The following is a 16,456-nucleotide window of genomic DNA, read 5'->3' as shown; positions in this document are numbered from 1 at the left end:
TGACAACAATGGTGCGGCACCACATTCTCTATGCGGTCCGCTCTTAATTTTATAAGTGCTGGCTGCAATAATTTACTCATTTGAAAGGGGTTTGAGAAGTAGCTCCCTGGGGAAGAGCTTTTGAATGACTGGCCATCCGCATGGGCGTTTGCAAGGCTATTTTTTCAAAATTAATTCTTTCTCGACCGCGCATCAAAAATGTTTTTTCATTTCATTAACTTCTCCATTTTTAAAGCCTTGCAGACGGCTATGCACCAGGGGATGACAGTGGCGCTTGAGCGTCAGTGGTCTAACTCTGGGGATGTCTTGGTACGACCGCGACAGGGTAACCAGTGCCGAAAGGAGATATGGGATTGCCTGATGGAAATAGCTGGCAAAAGACTAGCCTTTCCACCTCAAGTTATTCTGTACTCTTGTATTAGGCTATGTTCCTGCGTTAGTACTCACTTGTCCGTCATTTGTCCAAATACGTAGGTCACCACGGGCTGTGAGGCGGGCGTCAGAACCTCATAGCACCCCGACACAAATCAAGGACACATAATAACACAGCTCTATTCATTCCATCTCACGCAGGACGAGGCAAACCTAGTCGATCTGGGCTGAGCAGTGACCATCCTCCCTGCACACCCGACCAGGCACCTAGTGATTTCCATCTCTTCGGACCGTTGATGAAGCACCATCAGTAATAATATTTTATGCAAAAAGTCCTGTACACTCCAGTAGATAGCAAACTCCTGATAGTTGGACGTTTCCTGAAAATTGTGTCAGTTTAGGAGACATTAATTCCGTTTCCCCTCTAAAAAGAAGGCCCGGTAAAAATTATTATCGGAAGATTTCACCATGGAGTAGGTTTCATCTTCAGTGACGACATTATTATAGAATAAAACTAAATGATAAGCTTTCTGAATATCTCGTTTCTGACGTTCTTGACTTAGGCCTACTGATGGGGAACCAAGCACGCCTTTACAGCGTCGGTTGGGCAGCCCCTAAAACATATTACTATTATTTGGTATAATTTCGCGAGTTCTTTGAACTGACCTACATTTCTAGCTGGTCTTTCTAAAGTCTTCATGGGGCACCCCTGATAAAGTGTTGTCCTCATACTTTCAGGTTTCCTGTAGTCACCCATTTTCTTTGAGTTATTCCTTGCCTTCATATCCACAGGAGGCTACTGCAGTCACATAAATCTGCACCGCAGGTATCTGACAGGCATGTCGTACCGATAATGCACGAGACTTCTGTAAGATTCTCTGTTGGAGAGGCATTCATTCTATCAACTCTAATAGCAGAGTCACCACTCGCATTAAAGGGCACAAATCCAAATGTTGGAATCGTGTCACTTGGAGCTATTAGAGTAACATCTGACTGCAATATTCTTATTTTTACTTGATTTGTCAGAAATAACATGCTGCTAACCGTACAAAAGTTATTTTCCATTCGTACATACATATTAATTAGAGACTCTTCTACCAATAGGTGGAGGTGTGAACGAAATGAGTGCCTCTACGCCCTTTATTTACAACTTCCACTATAGCCCATCTGCCTGTAATAAAGACTGGAGGGGAAAATGCTGAGAGAATAATTATAAAAGTGGCTAAAGGGATGAGAAGGGAAATAAAATATAAATTAAATATATCTTCTAACTCACTGACCAGAATACGCAGATATACAGAAGAAATGATGACATGAATCTCCTCTCAAAATGTGACGCTTTGCAAACACTTTCTCGGCTTACGCTGCCTGAACTATTAAAGATATCCAGAAACTACGGTGTATGCATAAGAATTATAGTGCACAGAAAGATATTCATGAAAGTCCGGGACACCGCAAAATTATCTTTGAAATTCGACCAAAATTGCATTTTGTATGTTTTCTTGACAGTGGAAATCTTGTGATACGTACGTAAAGAGATTTCCTTAACTCAAGAGCTGCTGGATAAGTTTCTGTGTAGTTACTTAGAGGATCTTCCAGGCAAGGTTGCTGTATACAACACATTGAACTATACTGAAAGGAAACCGATCACTGAATGTTTCTGCAAAACTACTGCAAGACAACTACGCCACACGATACAATTTCCGCGCTGCCGAAATTCTTAATAATATCCATTGAGTAAATCTGTAATAGTTGAGAATATAAAACCTTCTGCGAAAAAGTCCACGATCTACGAAGTTGGCCAGAATAACACATATTATGATTCTCATCAGCAAAAACCCGTTACTAGTTATGTTGGTGATTATTGTATTAACAGGAAGTCAACTAGGCAACCAACCTCTATTAACACTAATCAGAGTAAAAAATGTAAGTGGTTCGACTCTTCGAAAAATGAAGGTGTCGGCTAAAGAAGGACAAGATCCATGAAGGGCTGGAAAATGAAAGATGTTGACACCCAATACCGACGAGGTCAGAGAAGAACAAGAGTTGAACGAGAGAGATCGGATATAATAGATTGCATTTAGGAGAATGGTACAAGTAGTGGAAGCAATGTCAGGATTCAGGTGAGGGCCCCATGGTCACCAATCCACGCTCCCAAGTTACAAGCTCTTGGGGCCATTGTTTAGTCACCTCATACGACAGGCATAGGATACCGTGGGTGTCATTCCATCACCCCCACCCACAGCTGTATACTACTGTAGGTATGGAAAGAGCATTCGTAAGGACAAATTTCTATGAGATTGCTATATTTTTACCTAGAAGTTAACGTGTTAACATAATCAATACTGAAATTTGATTAAAATAAGCCGAGCAGTAATGATTTCTGCGAAGCCACTGGAAGAATATAATGCCACGAGAATTATTCACAAACTATATGAATAAGAACCGTCGATCACAAATAATACAAGAATAAACTGTAGTACCGCGTAACTATCTTTAAACGTTCGACCACAATAACAGACCTTATGTTTCTTAATAATAGAAACACTCCTCTAGGTACGGGAAGAGCACTTCAAAACTCAACAAACTCTGACAGAGCTCTAAGATCTCCCGACTACTCAGAGAGTTAGCATGTTCCACTCTCCGCTATTAGTTACAGTTATTTTACATGTTCATTCTCGTTTGAGTTTTTCACTCGACACAGTAGTTACTCACGATCGTGGTCGAACACAATACACACCGGTGCATTGAACTCCTGTTCTCCAACACGGCTTCTCATAACACAGCGTCGTTCTAGAACATTTTACATCACAACTAACAAGTCTTGTTGAACTCCGCGTAGCTGTCGGACGGACTCACTCGCGACTACCTCCGTACGTTCACTCCCACGAGACTAACTGGAAATCGCCAACTGCGTTCTTTATATAAAACCACGAATTAATATCATAGTTGTCAGTTTCAGATCATTCTGCGCCCATTCCTCCTCGTTAATGAGCCTCCGGTTTCTTATGGGAGCTTCCATGGGAGCTTCCTTATCGCAAGCTTCAACAATTCGCCGGAGCGATGGTTTTGTTCGCTACTGTCCCGCCCACATGACTGTCACCTCTCACCAGCATTGTAGCTTCCACCAATCCTCGCAAGTTCCAGCCTACATTGCCAAAATATATACTACTCCCATTTATACCCGTGTTGACAAGTACTGCTTGTACAATGAGAGAAAATGAAACATTATACCCCATCAGCAACAATGTCATCTGGCGGTTTACCTGTCAGTAGAAAGGATGGAGAACAGCTCAGTTAAAAAGGCAGTCAGTGTAATGTTCTTTCTTAGTTTCCGGGCCTTGAATGTAGCTCAATTTATAAATAAAAACGCAAATATCTGCATTATTATTCCTATTATGGAAATAATAATAATAACAATAATAATAACAATAATATTAATGGATATGGTCTCCGGAGAGGCCTAGTGGAGGTCTTTGCCTATTAGACAGCCTATAGGTGTCCTGTATGTCTGTGAGGTTGGAGCCCATCCCAATATGACGACAGCACGCACACCCATCCCCGAGCCATACGAATTAACCAAATAAGTTCAAAATCTTCGACCCGGCCGAGAATTGAACCCGGCACTCCACGAACGAACGTACAGAACGGTAACTACACTGACTGACAGAGCAAATGCAACACCAAGAAGGAGTGGTTCGAAAGGGATGAAAGTTGGGGAAAAAACAGAGACGGCACGGACGAATAATTGATGTTTATTTCAAACCGATATGCAGGTTACACAATGCGCACGGCATCGACTCAGTAGGATGTAGCACCACCGCGAGCGGCGATGCACGCAGAAACACGTCGAGGTACAGAGTCAATAAGAGTGCGGATGGTGTCCTGAGGGATGGTTCTCCATTCTCTGTCAACCATTTGCCACAGTTGGTCGTCAGTACGAGGCTTGGGCAGAGTTTGCAAACGGCGTCCAATGAGATCCCACACGTGTTCGATTGGTGAGAGATCAGGAGAGTACGCTGGCCACGGAAGCATCTGTACACCCCGTAGAGCCTGTTGGGAGATGCGAGCAGTGTGTGGGCGGGCATTATCCTGCTGAAACAGAACATTGGGTAGCCCCTGAAGGTACGGGAGTGCCACCGGCTGCAGCACATGCTGCACGTAGCGGTGGGCATTTAACGTGCCTTGAATACGCACTAGAGGTAACGTGGAATCATACGCAATAGCGCCCCAAACCATGATACCGCGTTGTCTAGCGGCAGGGCGCTCCACAGTTACTGCCGGATTTGACCTTTCTCCACGCCGACGCCACACTCGTCTGCGGTGACTATTACTGACAGAACAGAAGCGTGACTCATCGGAGAACATGACGTTCCGCCATTCCCTCATCCAAGTCGCTCTAGCCCGGCACCATGCCAGGCGTGCACGTCTATGCTGTGGAGTCAATGGTAGTCTTCTGAGCGGACGCCGGGAGTGCAGGCCTCCTTCAACCAATCGACGGGAAATTGTTCTGGTCGATATTGGAACAGCCAGGGTGTCTTGCACATGCTGAAGAATGGCGGTTGACGTGGCGTGCGGGGCTGCCACCGCTTGGCGGCGGATGCGCCGATCCTCGCGTGCTGACGTCACTCGGGCTGCGCCTGGACCCCTCGCACGTGCCACATGTCCCTGCGCCAACCATCTTCGCCACAGGCGCTGCACCGTGGACACATCCCTATGGGTATCGGCTGCGATTTGACGAAGCGACCAACCTGCCCTTCTCAGCCCGATCACCATACCCCTCGTAAAGTCGTCTGTCTGCTGGAAATGCCTCCGTTGACGGCGGCCTGGCATTCTTAGTTATACACGTGTCCTGTGGCACACGATAACACGTTCTACAATGACTGTCGGCTGAGAAATCACGGTACGAAGTGGGCCATTCGCCAACGCCGTGTCCCATTTATCGTTCGCTACGTGCGCAGCACAGCGGCGCATTTCACATCATGAGCATACCTCAGTGACGTCAGTCTACCCTGCAATTGGCATAAAGTTCTGACCACTCCTTCTTGGTGTTGCATTTGCTCTGTCAGTCAGTGTATTTAGCCATGGAGCCAGACTCTCGTACTGTAAAAATGCATAAAACACATAAGAACATAAATTATATTTCACATAATATTAAATTTGAACGCCAGACCCATGATGCAGCATGCCTGCCTCTAGTAGAGGCTCCAGGTTCGTTTTCGACCACGCCTCGGATTTTTACCTGGATCTGAGGAATGGTTCGAGAGGTCCACTCAGCCTACGTGAGATTATTTGAGTAGCAATCTGCCAGTGACATAGCGGTCCTGGTCTAGAAAGCCAATAATAACAGCTGATCAAATGCTTCACCTATTAATCTACAGACTATCGGATGGAGCACTGGTTGCTTGGCAGGTCAAGGCCCGACAGAGCTGTTGTGTCATAGCGTTTGGTTTGGTTTGGTTTGATTTAAATATTTTCAATTTCGATACGGTTACTAACCGAGAAAGTAGCTATTTTCCCGTTTTGCTCCATTAATATTTCTACGTCACTGTCCCCCTGTAGGTTGGAGTGGTTGAATAACACCCACGGTATCCCCTGCCTACCGTAAGAGGCTACTAAATGGGGCCCCAGGGGCTCCCAATTTCGGAGCGTGGTTTGGCGACCACAGGATCCTTAGCTAAGTCCTGACATTGCTTTCACTTACTTGTGCCAGACTTCTCACTTTCATGTATTCTATCCTACCACCCTTGGTCAAATCTTGTTCTTTTCCGCCCCCGACAGTATTAGAGTTTTCGAAGCCTAGGGAGTCTTTCATTTTCACGCCCTTCGTGGTCCTTGGATTTATTTTGCCGATACCCTCATTTTTCGAAGTGACCCATTCAATTTTTCCCTCTGATTCGTGCTAATATAGGATGGTTGCCTAGTTTTACTTCCTCTTAAACAATAATCACTAACACAACCTCTACGTCACTGCATCCTATTGAAATAATAAAGAGCATACTGAAGATCTCGGCTGTCAATGAACTTAAATATCGAGTTTCAATCTATTTCGTTTAGCCGGTTTGCTCTGATTCCGTAACAAACAAACAAACAAACCACGTCACTATTTGTAGTGATAGCCAGGCAGCACTAGAAGCACTTTGTGCAGTTAAAACAACATCAAAACTGGTATGGGAATGCCAAAGGATGTTAGATCAGCTGTGTGAATTTAGCTCAGTTACCCTATTATGGGTCCCTGGGCACACAGGTATCAGTGGAAATGAAGAAGCTGACAAACTAGCGAAACAAGGCTCAAAAGGTTCTTTCACAGGACCAGAGCCTTTCCTGGAAGTGTCACTCCGAAGCGTGAGACTGGTAATATCCCAATGGACAAACCAGTCTCACTTAGATATTTGGAAGAGGTTAACTATAGCAAGGCAGGCACGTGAACTTATCAAAGGGCCTAGCCAAAGTTATAAAAAGGTCCTAATGAATTTGAATGGGACCAGAATGAGAATGGTAGTTGGACTGTTAACAGGCCACAATACCTTACAGAGACACCTACACATCATGAAAATCACTCAGGATCCGATGTGTAGAAGATGCGGTAAGAAGGAAGAGACCTCCGCGCATGTGTTATGTCAGTGCGAGGCTCTTGCTAGCACTAGACATCGATACCTTGGCTCACATTTTGTGAGCCTGGAAGACATCAGACATCCGGACACTGGTATCCTATATAGGAGCACTAGGGCTGGACTAGGCAAACCTGTTTAAGGGGCACAAAGGGTCTTCATAGACCTACGTGTGGAGCTCTGCGAAGACAGGGCTCACCCATTTCTTATCTATCTATCTAAACAAATAAACAAACAAACAAACAAGCAAACAAACAAACAAACAAACAAACAGAGAGCCACACAGACGGAGTAATAAAAATTGAACTGTCATTTTTTTATAACTGTACCGATTAACAGAACGAGAGTGGAATGCTGTACATGTTCTGTTGGATAGTCTATAATAATAAAGGAAGTGTTAGTCTGTCTGTGTTTTGCGTGTGCGCGATGCCCAGCAAAATCTACAGCACGCAGAGATCTGAAATTTTGAACATAGGTAGAAGGAAGGGGGTCCGAATGCACCTCGAAGCCGGAATTTTCATTTTGGCTTTCGTTGGTGAGTTATGAACGAAAAACCCTCGAAAAACGTGTATTGGGATATGACAATCCAACGTGCTGTCACCAAGATTAAATGCATAGAGTCACTGTCGCTAGGCAACGTACATAAGGTAGGTAGAGAACACAATATTCAAGGAGCCATTTTACGTCCATGGCGTAAGAAGCCGTTTTGGGTCTTATATGGTGTGAGTGCATATGACGCTGTTGATGGTGATTCGTCCGTCGGATAGGGACGTAAAGTCTTGAGCTATTCAAGAGGAGTGGGCTATGTGCCGGTGCCGGGTTTCATCCTCTTCATTTTTACTATCATATATCATGTCATAGGACACAAGATAGACGATAAGAATATAGAAGGAATAATACGGGCCGATGACCTTCGATGTTAGGCCCCTTAAAACAACAAGCATCATCATCAGCAAGGAATAATACATATATCAGTCAAGATACAACTTTAAGTCCGTGGAATAAGAAGCCATTTTCCTTCGGTTCATGATGTCTGTCTGTCTGTCTGTCTGTCTGTCTGTCTGTCTGTCTGTCTGTCTGTCTGTCTGTCTGTCTGTCTGTCTGTGTACGATGCCCAGCCAAATCTTCGGCAAAAAGATCTGAAATGTTTGTCATAGGTGGGCACAGGTTTTCACCTAAGACGCATGGCTGTGTCTAAGAGCAATTCTTGCACCAAGACGTTAAGCTGTTAACGTCATCAATAAGCAACACTCGCAAGAATTATCCGCTTACCATGTTTTCTTTCAACTAACTCAACCTCATGTTTTATCATTTTATTTAGAGAAAGCATAGGCTATAGTAAAGAAGATTAGATTATAATAAACACGCACAGAACTGAAATTTTTAACTTTCGTGGCCACAGCATTTCACCATTTACGCATGGCTATGTCAAAGATCAATGTTTGCTCCAAGAAGTGTAGCTGTCAACTTCATCAACAAGTGTTCTACAAAGTTACAAGTCTAGCGACTACATGGCAGAGCTTTTGAAAGACTTGGAGTCACCTGGAGTACCCTCGAACATCTTAGAGCGGACGATTGTGGCACCGATTATCCTTCTTAAGAATAAGAATCCTGCCCTCTGCTATGAACACGACTCTGAAACTGATGATTAATATTATTGAAGCCATTCTCATGATTGGGCATGCCGCGAGCGAAGTAATATCCATTCCTCGGATTCGAATAATTTCTTCGGATATACAGTTTACGTTTGTATGTCTGCATTTCCCCGTTTGTTTCAGTTTCGCTATGAACATCAACAGGGCACAAGAACAATCTCTTGAAATTGTAGGACTCAATCTTCGAAAAGACTGTTTCTCCCATTGTTAACTGTACGTGGTTTGTTCAAGAGTTGGTAGCTCCAATTGGAAGGACACTAATATAGATCAATTGAAGCTCTATAAGGAAAAATAGTTTTTTTATTATAGAAAAGCAGTTGAATTACTAAACTCGGAAAAGCCGCGGGTATATGCTAATAATTAACTAAGAGACACCATTACACCACTTCTTTAAGATATACAAAGGAAATTGTCTCTTTTATCTACCACATAATACATTTGTCTGAAGATTACCAAGAATTGTTAAAATAACTATAAAGGACTGAGATATTATTGCTCAAGTAATTTAATACGGAGCAGCTGGTTCCTGATGGTATGTGTCCACCTGATTACAGCTTGTTGTGTTTACTGTGTGGGATATCTGGCCAAACATATTGACATGTTGACAATTACCAGTGGACTGTTGAATGTTGAATTCACATGACCACTAAATGGCAAAGCACGTATTATAGATAGTGTGTTATATCAGATTTCCAATAATTACAGACACCGTTAGATGACAGAGCTTCAGTCGAAATATATATTTGGAATCCAATCGTTTTAAGATTGCCTAATGTTGGGCCTGAGGCGAAATGCTGGTTTTATAGAGCAAACGCCTGAAAATTCCTGCATCTAATTTTTGATATGATCGACTGGTGTGAAAAAACTGATTCCCTCATCAGGAACATAGTGTTTTCTCCCTTTTTTTTTTTTTTTACAATTGGTGTTACATCGCACCGACACAGATAAGTCTTAATAATGAAGAAGAAGCTGGTTTCTAACTGCGGGTACTCCAACCCATGGTATGGAGAATTTTCCAGAAGCATCTGTCCAATGGCAAGCGCACGCACCGTAAATGATTAGTTGTGAGACTTTAAAGGCGTTTGCTCTAGAAAGCCAGCGTTTCGTTTTAACCGCGACCTGAGACTCATCCGAGTGGTATGTGTCACGCCCTACCCACTGATGCTGGGGTGTACAAGTATGCAGGTGAATTGTTCATCCGTCCAGAGGGTTATTTGTTTTTTACAATTTGATTTACGTCGCACCGACACAGATAGGTCTTACGGCGAAGTTGGGATAGGAAAGGGCTTGAAGTTGGAAGGAAGCGGCCGCGGCCTTAATTAAGGTACACCCCAGTATTTGCCTGGTGTGAAAATGGAAAACCACGGAAAACCATCTTCAGGGCTGCCGACAGTGGGGTTCGAACCCACGAACTCCCGAATGCAAGTTCACAGCTGCTCGCCCCAACCGCACGGCTCGGTGGGTTTTTCCTATTCCTACCCACAAAAGCGGGGTAGGTGGGCCATCAGCTGTACAAACAGCTCTTAGGCATTGTAATAGGGAATGTTTTGTGGAATATATTGAAAATAGAGGAAATTATGTGTTGTAAATATGTAGTAGTAAGTCCGCCTCTGTAGTGTAGTGGTTAGCGTGATTATCTGCCACCCTCGGAGGTCCGGGTTCGATTCCCGGCTCTGCCACGAAATTTGAAAAGAGGTACGAGGGCTGGAACGGGGTCCACTCAGCCTCGGGAGGTCAACTGAGTAGAGGTGGGTTCGATTCCCACCTCAGACATCCTGGAAGTGGTTTTCCGTGGTTTCCCACTTCTCCTCCAGGCGAATGCCGGGATGGTACCTAACTTAAGGCCACGGCCGCTTCCTTCCCTCTTCCTTGCCTATCCCTTCCAATCTTCCTATCCCTCCACAAGGCTCCTGTTCAGCATAGCAGGTGAGGCTGCCTGTGCGAGGTACTGGTCATTCTCCCCAGTTGTATCCCTCGACCAAGAGTCTGAAGCTCCGGGACACTGCCCTTGAGGCGGTAGAGGTGGGATCCCTCGCTGAGTCTGAGGGAAAAAGACGAACCTGCAGGGTAAACAGATGATGATGATGATGATGATGATGATGAAATATGTAGTATTGAATTTTAAGTTTCAGGATTTCTGGCGCAGAGATCACAACTACAGAGGGGCCCTTGGAAGAGACCCACACCACACACCACACCCGCACCACAGTTAAGAATATGGCCGTACTGCTAAAGCGAGTATCTTGTTGTATATCTCTTGGGAAGAAATGGGCCCCTACAAGTATGGTCGTGTGTCACAAGTCCTACTTCCCGAAAAACAAGCAGAAAAAGGAACTACGAGGGAAAACTTTCTTATCTGCTTGTGATTCTCTCACAGCTAAAGGGTTCTTGCGTCCTCAGTAAGCCTATGTTCCCAGGAGCGATGTGCCTGAAACAATTCATAGAATATGTGAGGAAGTACTAGGAGACACTGGCTATAATAGCTGCTCAGAATCTGATGTGAAGTTTAAGATCTTAGATGCCTGTTACCCGGAGTTCAAACACAGTGTTCCTAACTCCTTATTATGCAGAATCCAGAATGTGGATGATATTATCAAGTTCTACACCACTCCAGTGGATGTTACATTACCACTAGATGCGATGAAGACTGTGGAGCTGCCCCCAAATCTCCACATCCAACATGAATATGTTCGGTTTCATCCAGATACTGACACAAAATTTGGTGGTGTGAGTGCTTTTCCGAAAAGTTCAACCATTGTTACTGGATTGCTGTACAAGAAAAAATACAAGGGATATAAAGCTAAAACATCATGGCCATAGAGATAAATTTATTATGTAAAATAAAACTTATATTTTATGTGAACTGTATTTCAAGTCATAATGTAGCATCTGCTTTAGCTCTTCACGGTGTACCAACATCCAGAAATTCACCCCACATATTGTCAAATGTGATGTTTGTCGCTCAGTTTTGAATCTTAGTTAAGTCTCACTAGACCACGCTTATTGACTATAAATACAGAATACGTAAGTATATATATATATTTACCTTTTCATTTCTGTCAGGCTACATAACAGCATTAATATCTTTAACGCTCAAGTCCAATGTGTTTCAGCTGAGGTACAAGGGTAACATTGTCAATAGCTTTACCATAATCACACAAGGAAAAGTAACTGTTAATAATAATAATTATTATCACCCCAATTTGATCTATTGGTTACAATTCGTGTTCAGCTGTTGAGTTTGACATTTGCCCAGTTTTATCGCATCTTCTCCCGGTATAGCTCCTTTCTTTTCTTCTACCACGAGGTACCTTTCTTCTTTAGAGTTTTTCTTGAAAACCACGGACTTTCTTATTTATCTATCTCAAAGCCTGTCGTTTTGTAAGTCTGTGAGCCCCGTTTTTATCACGTCCTTCTCAGTATCGGCCAGCCATGTGGTACGGACAGTTTTGTTTCGCCGGAAGATGAACAGGCGGCTATTCAGTCTGCCCGGGGACAATGTTGCTACATGAACAGAGAAAGCCACCCTCCTTTTCCTGGCACACTCCGCGAGCATCGCTATCGGGGAGGAGAGCTCTGAATTGTGGCAACTGCTGTCCTAGTATTTTTCTGAGAATTCTGCTCTCTCCAACTTCTATTTTTCAAATTAAAACTTTTATACTTAGCGACAAGTATTGCCTGCCTAGCCGAGGCGGTAAAGGCGTGCTCGGTTCGCCCGGAAGGACGTGGGTTCGAATCCCCGTCAGGAAGTCGTAAAATTTAAGAAATGAGATTTCCACTTCCGGAGGTGCATATGACCCTGAGGTTCACTCAGCCTACACCAAAAATGAGTACCAGGTTAATTCCTGGGGGCAAAGGCGGCCGGGCGTAGAGCTAACCACTCTACCCCATCACGTGCCGAGGTTAACAATGGTGGGAGCCTTTACCTTCCACTCCTCCAAGGGCATTCATGGCCTGTATGGAGGTGACTTTGCTTTGCCTTTGACAAGCATTGCATGTTTATACAGTACTTCCGGGCGGATGACAGTTGTGTAGTATTTCAGCTTCAGATTTCGTGACAGGCGTCACATAATGTAGGTGTTCTGTGTCAGTCAATAGGTCCGTTTGTCTTAAGTTTGGCCTAATTTAGCGGACATCCTTGATTTTGCCCTCTTCTGCTATCCTCTGTGATGTTGGCAATGTACTTGATTTTCTCGAGTGACACAGTGATTTTAACTCCATGCCTTCGTCGAGAATTTGCTGCTGGCGGTGACTAACAACAACGAAACCCAATCGTTTTACACTAGGGTGAAATCCTGGAAAACGGGCCATAAGGCTGAAATTTACTACTGAAATGAAACGCAAGTTCTACCTTATATATTTTAGATAAAAATTAAATGATTAGCTGTGTATATGTGTGTGTGTGTGTCTGTGTGTGTGTGTGTGTGTGTGTGTGAGAGAGAGAGAGAGAGAGAGATGGCGTATGGCTTTTAGCGCTGGGAGTGTCCGAGGACAAGTTCGGCTCGCCAGGTGCAGGTCTTTGGATTTGACACCCGTAGGCGACCTACGCGTTAAGATGCGGATGAAATTATGATAAAGATGACACTTAAACCCAGCCCCCGTGCCAGCGAAATTAACCAATTAAGGTTTAACCCATTCCAGTCTGGGCCGTAATATCCCTAACAAACGTTCTGGACTGGACGTTTTTAAGGATATTTAAAACATTATATCTCTGTACCTGTAGTAGATATTGGCATGATTCTTTTTCCTTTGTGCTTGTTTGAGAATCTAATTTTCAAAAGCGTTCTTTGTATCATGTCAACTATCACTTGAGATTTTAAAATTGTATATATATTATACCATGTTTGGCGAATGGAAGAAAAGTCTGACGGATAACTAAGCAAGTACAGTTTTCTGAAATACAGTTATATTTACCCTATTTCGCTAATATAAAATCTGCATTGCTATTACAAAACAACAACAATAATGAGTACGATATAAAAACAATAATTTTTCAATAATGATAGTAATAATTACAATAACGAAAATGGGAGCTCTTACGAAATTTTATTTTAATTGATAAATTTTGTTAAAACTTACTCAAATGTAAAATTATTGTTCCATTTACCACAAAATACTCCTTAGAAAGAGAAAATAAGTCTTCTAAACAAACAACTTTACGAATATGTAGACAATCTTACGTATTCACGCAAAAATGAAACACGCGGGAACATGCGCTAGGCCGTGAAACGATCACCAATCAGAATGAAATACAAGAAGTTGTTTCGAATTCATATGTCAATAATATGTTCATTTGCGCATAAACTTATAATAGCCTATATCACAAAATATCGAAAATATCACTTTCGTCAAGCACATGTTCGCCGCGAGAAACCATGTCTTAGAGCTCACTGAGTGACAACATCTACTGATGCATGCAGTTCAAAAATATCGTAAATTCTCTGACTTTGACATATAATACTGCCATCTGCTTAAATACTCTCGTAACTAATACATGAAGAAACACGGTGTAACAACCAGAATGCGTGCATAGCTCGTTCTCGATTTTTAGCGAATTGTCAAACCTTACTACGGGCTATGCCCGCAGCGCGTCCTGAAGGTAATTTCGGCCGCTGACAGCTCGCAGTTAGACCGGAAAGAGTTAATTTCCCGACCCCGCCGGGAATCGGACCCGGGGCTTCTGTGACCAAAGGCCTGCATGCTAACCATTTAGCCAGACATGATTAGCTGTTTATTAAGCACATCAATTTCTACTTAAAATAACATATTATGCAATGTACATAAAAATAACTTCCGTCCTGAAGTTGTAAAAATAAAATCTCACACATGCATTATATGTAGTAATATTTACGTAAAATGCAAGGTTTCTGAACACAATAACATTTTCAAAACAAGAAGTGCTCATAATACAAATACTAACCAGTACAACGGGAGTAAGTTTCCTGCTCCACTTAAAAATAACACCAACGTCATTGGTCGCGCGATGAGAGAAACTCTCACGCAGCGCGCACGGACACATAGGAACCTTTGTTCTGACTAGGGGAGCGGGTGCTTACCCTTCAAATGTGAATCGCTTTACTCACGACAGTTATAAACTCAGCTAGAAGAGGGAACAGTCACCTCCCTTTCATCACTATGAAGTAATATCACAATAAAAAATAATGTGAGAAAAAATCTCATATAGCGACCACTCGCGGGTTAAATGATTTTTTCAAATCCCCCCAAAAAGAGGACATTTGTCAAGTTATTCGAAAATACGGCCGGACGCTATTCGTGCTGTTAAAAAGAGTAAATGTCCGGGAAAAGAAAAGAGGACATATGGCTTCCCTAGCTCAATGTCCTCAGTGTCCGCCTTCTTGTTCTGAGCAGCATTTGATGCTTGCCACTGACAATGTGTTAGATAGATAGATAAAGAATGGGTGAACCCTGCCTTCGCAGGGCTCCACACGTAGGTCTGTGAAGACCCTTTGTGTCCCTTAAACGGGTTTGCCTAGTCCAGCCCTAGTGCTCCTATAAAGGATACCAATGTCCGGCTGTTGGCATTCCTGATGTCTTCCAGGCACACGAAATGTGAGCCAAGGTATCGATGTCTAGTGCTTGGAAGAGCCTCGCACTGACATAACACATGCGCGGAGGTCTCCTCCTCCCTACCGCATCTTCTACACATCGGATCCTGACTGATTTTCATGATGTGTAGGTGTCTCTGTAAGGTATTGTGTCCTGTCAACAGTCCAACTACCATTCGCATTCTGGCCCTATTCAAATTTATCAGGACCTTTTTACACTTTGGCTGGGCCCTTTGATAAGTTCACGTGCCTGCCTTGCTATAGTTAACCTCTTCCAAATGTTTAAGTGAGACTGGTTTGTCCACTGGGATATTACCAGTTTCACGCTTCGGAGTGACACTCCCAGGAAGGGCTCTGGTCCTATGAAAGGACCTTTTGAGCCTTGTTTCGCTAGTTTGTCAGCTTCTTCATTTCCACTGATACCTGTGTGCCCAGGGACCCATAATAGGGTAACTGACCTAAGTTCACACAGCTGATCTAACATCCTTTGACAATGTGTTAGGTACGGGTCGATTCTGCACCAAAGGCACCTGACAGATTCATTTTAGGAAATCATTAGAGGACATGTGCCGCTCCGCAGGTCAGGCAACTCGTCTTGATATGCCTGTCGTAGTCAAATTGTTTTTCCTGCCCTTTTCAGTGGTTTAGTGAACGTTTAATATGAAGCCCCTTTAGGAATTCATCCATTCTGACGCCATTATGCTGTCTGTTTGGTAAAAATCTATCCAAATATTCGCTTTATTTATCCTACAGTTCATGGTGTAGAGCTTGGTATTGTGACGTAGAAGGCAATGGTACTTTTAATCGCAGTTTTTCTATACAGAACGTCTGTCTTGTGAGCTCATAGGTTGGTCTCGAAGGAGCATTTTTTGCCAGGCAGAGTATTTTTTCAGATACATGGCCTTCACTCTTTCTAGTATAGCAAGGTTATCCTTTGATAGGTGTTCCCAGATAATGTATTTTCTTTTTTGCTAGTTGCTTTACGTCGCATCGACACAGTTAGGTCTTATGGCGACGATGGGACAGGAAAGGGCTAGGAGTGGGAAGGAAGCGGCCGTGGCCTTAATTAAGGCACAGCCGCAGCATTTGCCTGGTGTGAAAATGGGAAACCACGGAAAACCATCTTCAGAGTTGTCGACAGTGGGGTTCGAACCCACTATCTCCCGAATACTGGATACTAGCCGTACTTAAGCGACTACAGCTATCGAGCTCGGTCAGATAATGTCTAAGACGTATGTCATGATGGGGTCTG

The 16,456-nt window shown here is 43.4% G+C and overlaps 1 protein-coding gene across 1 annotated transcript; it reads left to right on the top strand.

The window, feature by feature from the left end:
• The first annotated feature begins 10,862 nt into the window (after window positions 1-10,862).
• Window positions 10,863-11,610, top strand: LOC136880904 (large ribosomal subunit protein mL50). The gene is given in 1 exon segment (XM_067153434.2): window positions 10,863-11,610. A coding segment is annotated over 1 exon segment (537 nt). The 5' UTR covers window positions 10,863-10,921; the 3' UTR covers window positions 11,459-11,610.
• The last annotated feature ends 4,846 nt before the right edge of the window (window positions 11,611-16,456 follow it).

Source organism: Anabrus simplex, chromosome 9 (assembly GCF_040414725.1).
Source record: "Anabrus simplex isolate iqAnaSimp1 chromosome 9, ASM4041472v1, whole genome shotgun sequence".
Classification (NCBI taxonomy): domain Eukaryota; kingdom Metazoa; phylum Arthropoda; class Insecta; order Orthoptera; family Tettigoniidae; genus Anabrus; species Anabrus simplex.
This window is presented reverse-complemented; position numbering and strand designations above follow the sequence as displayed.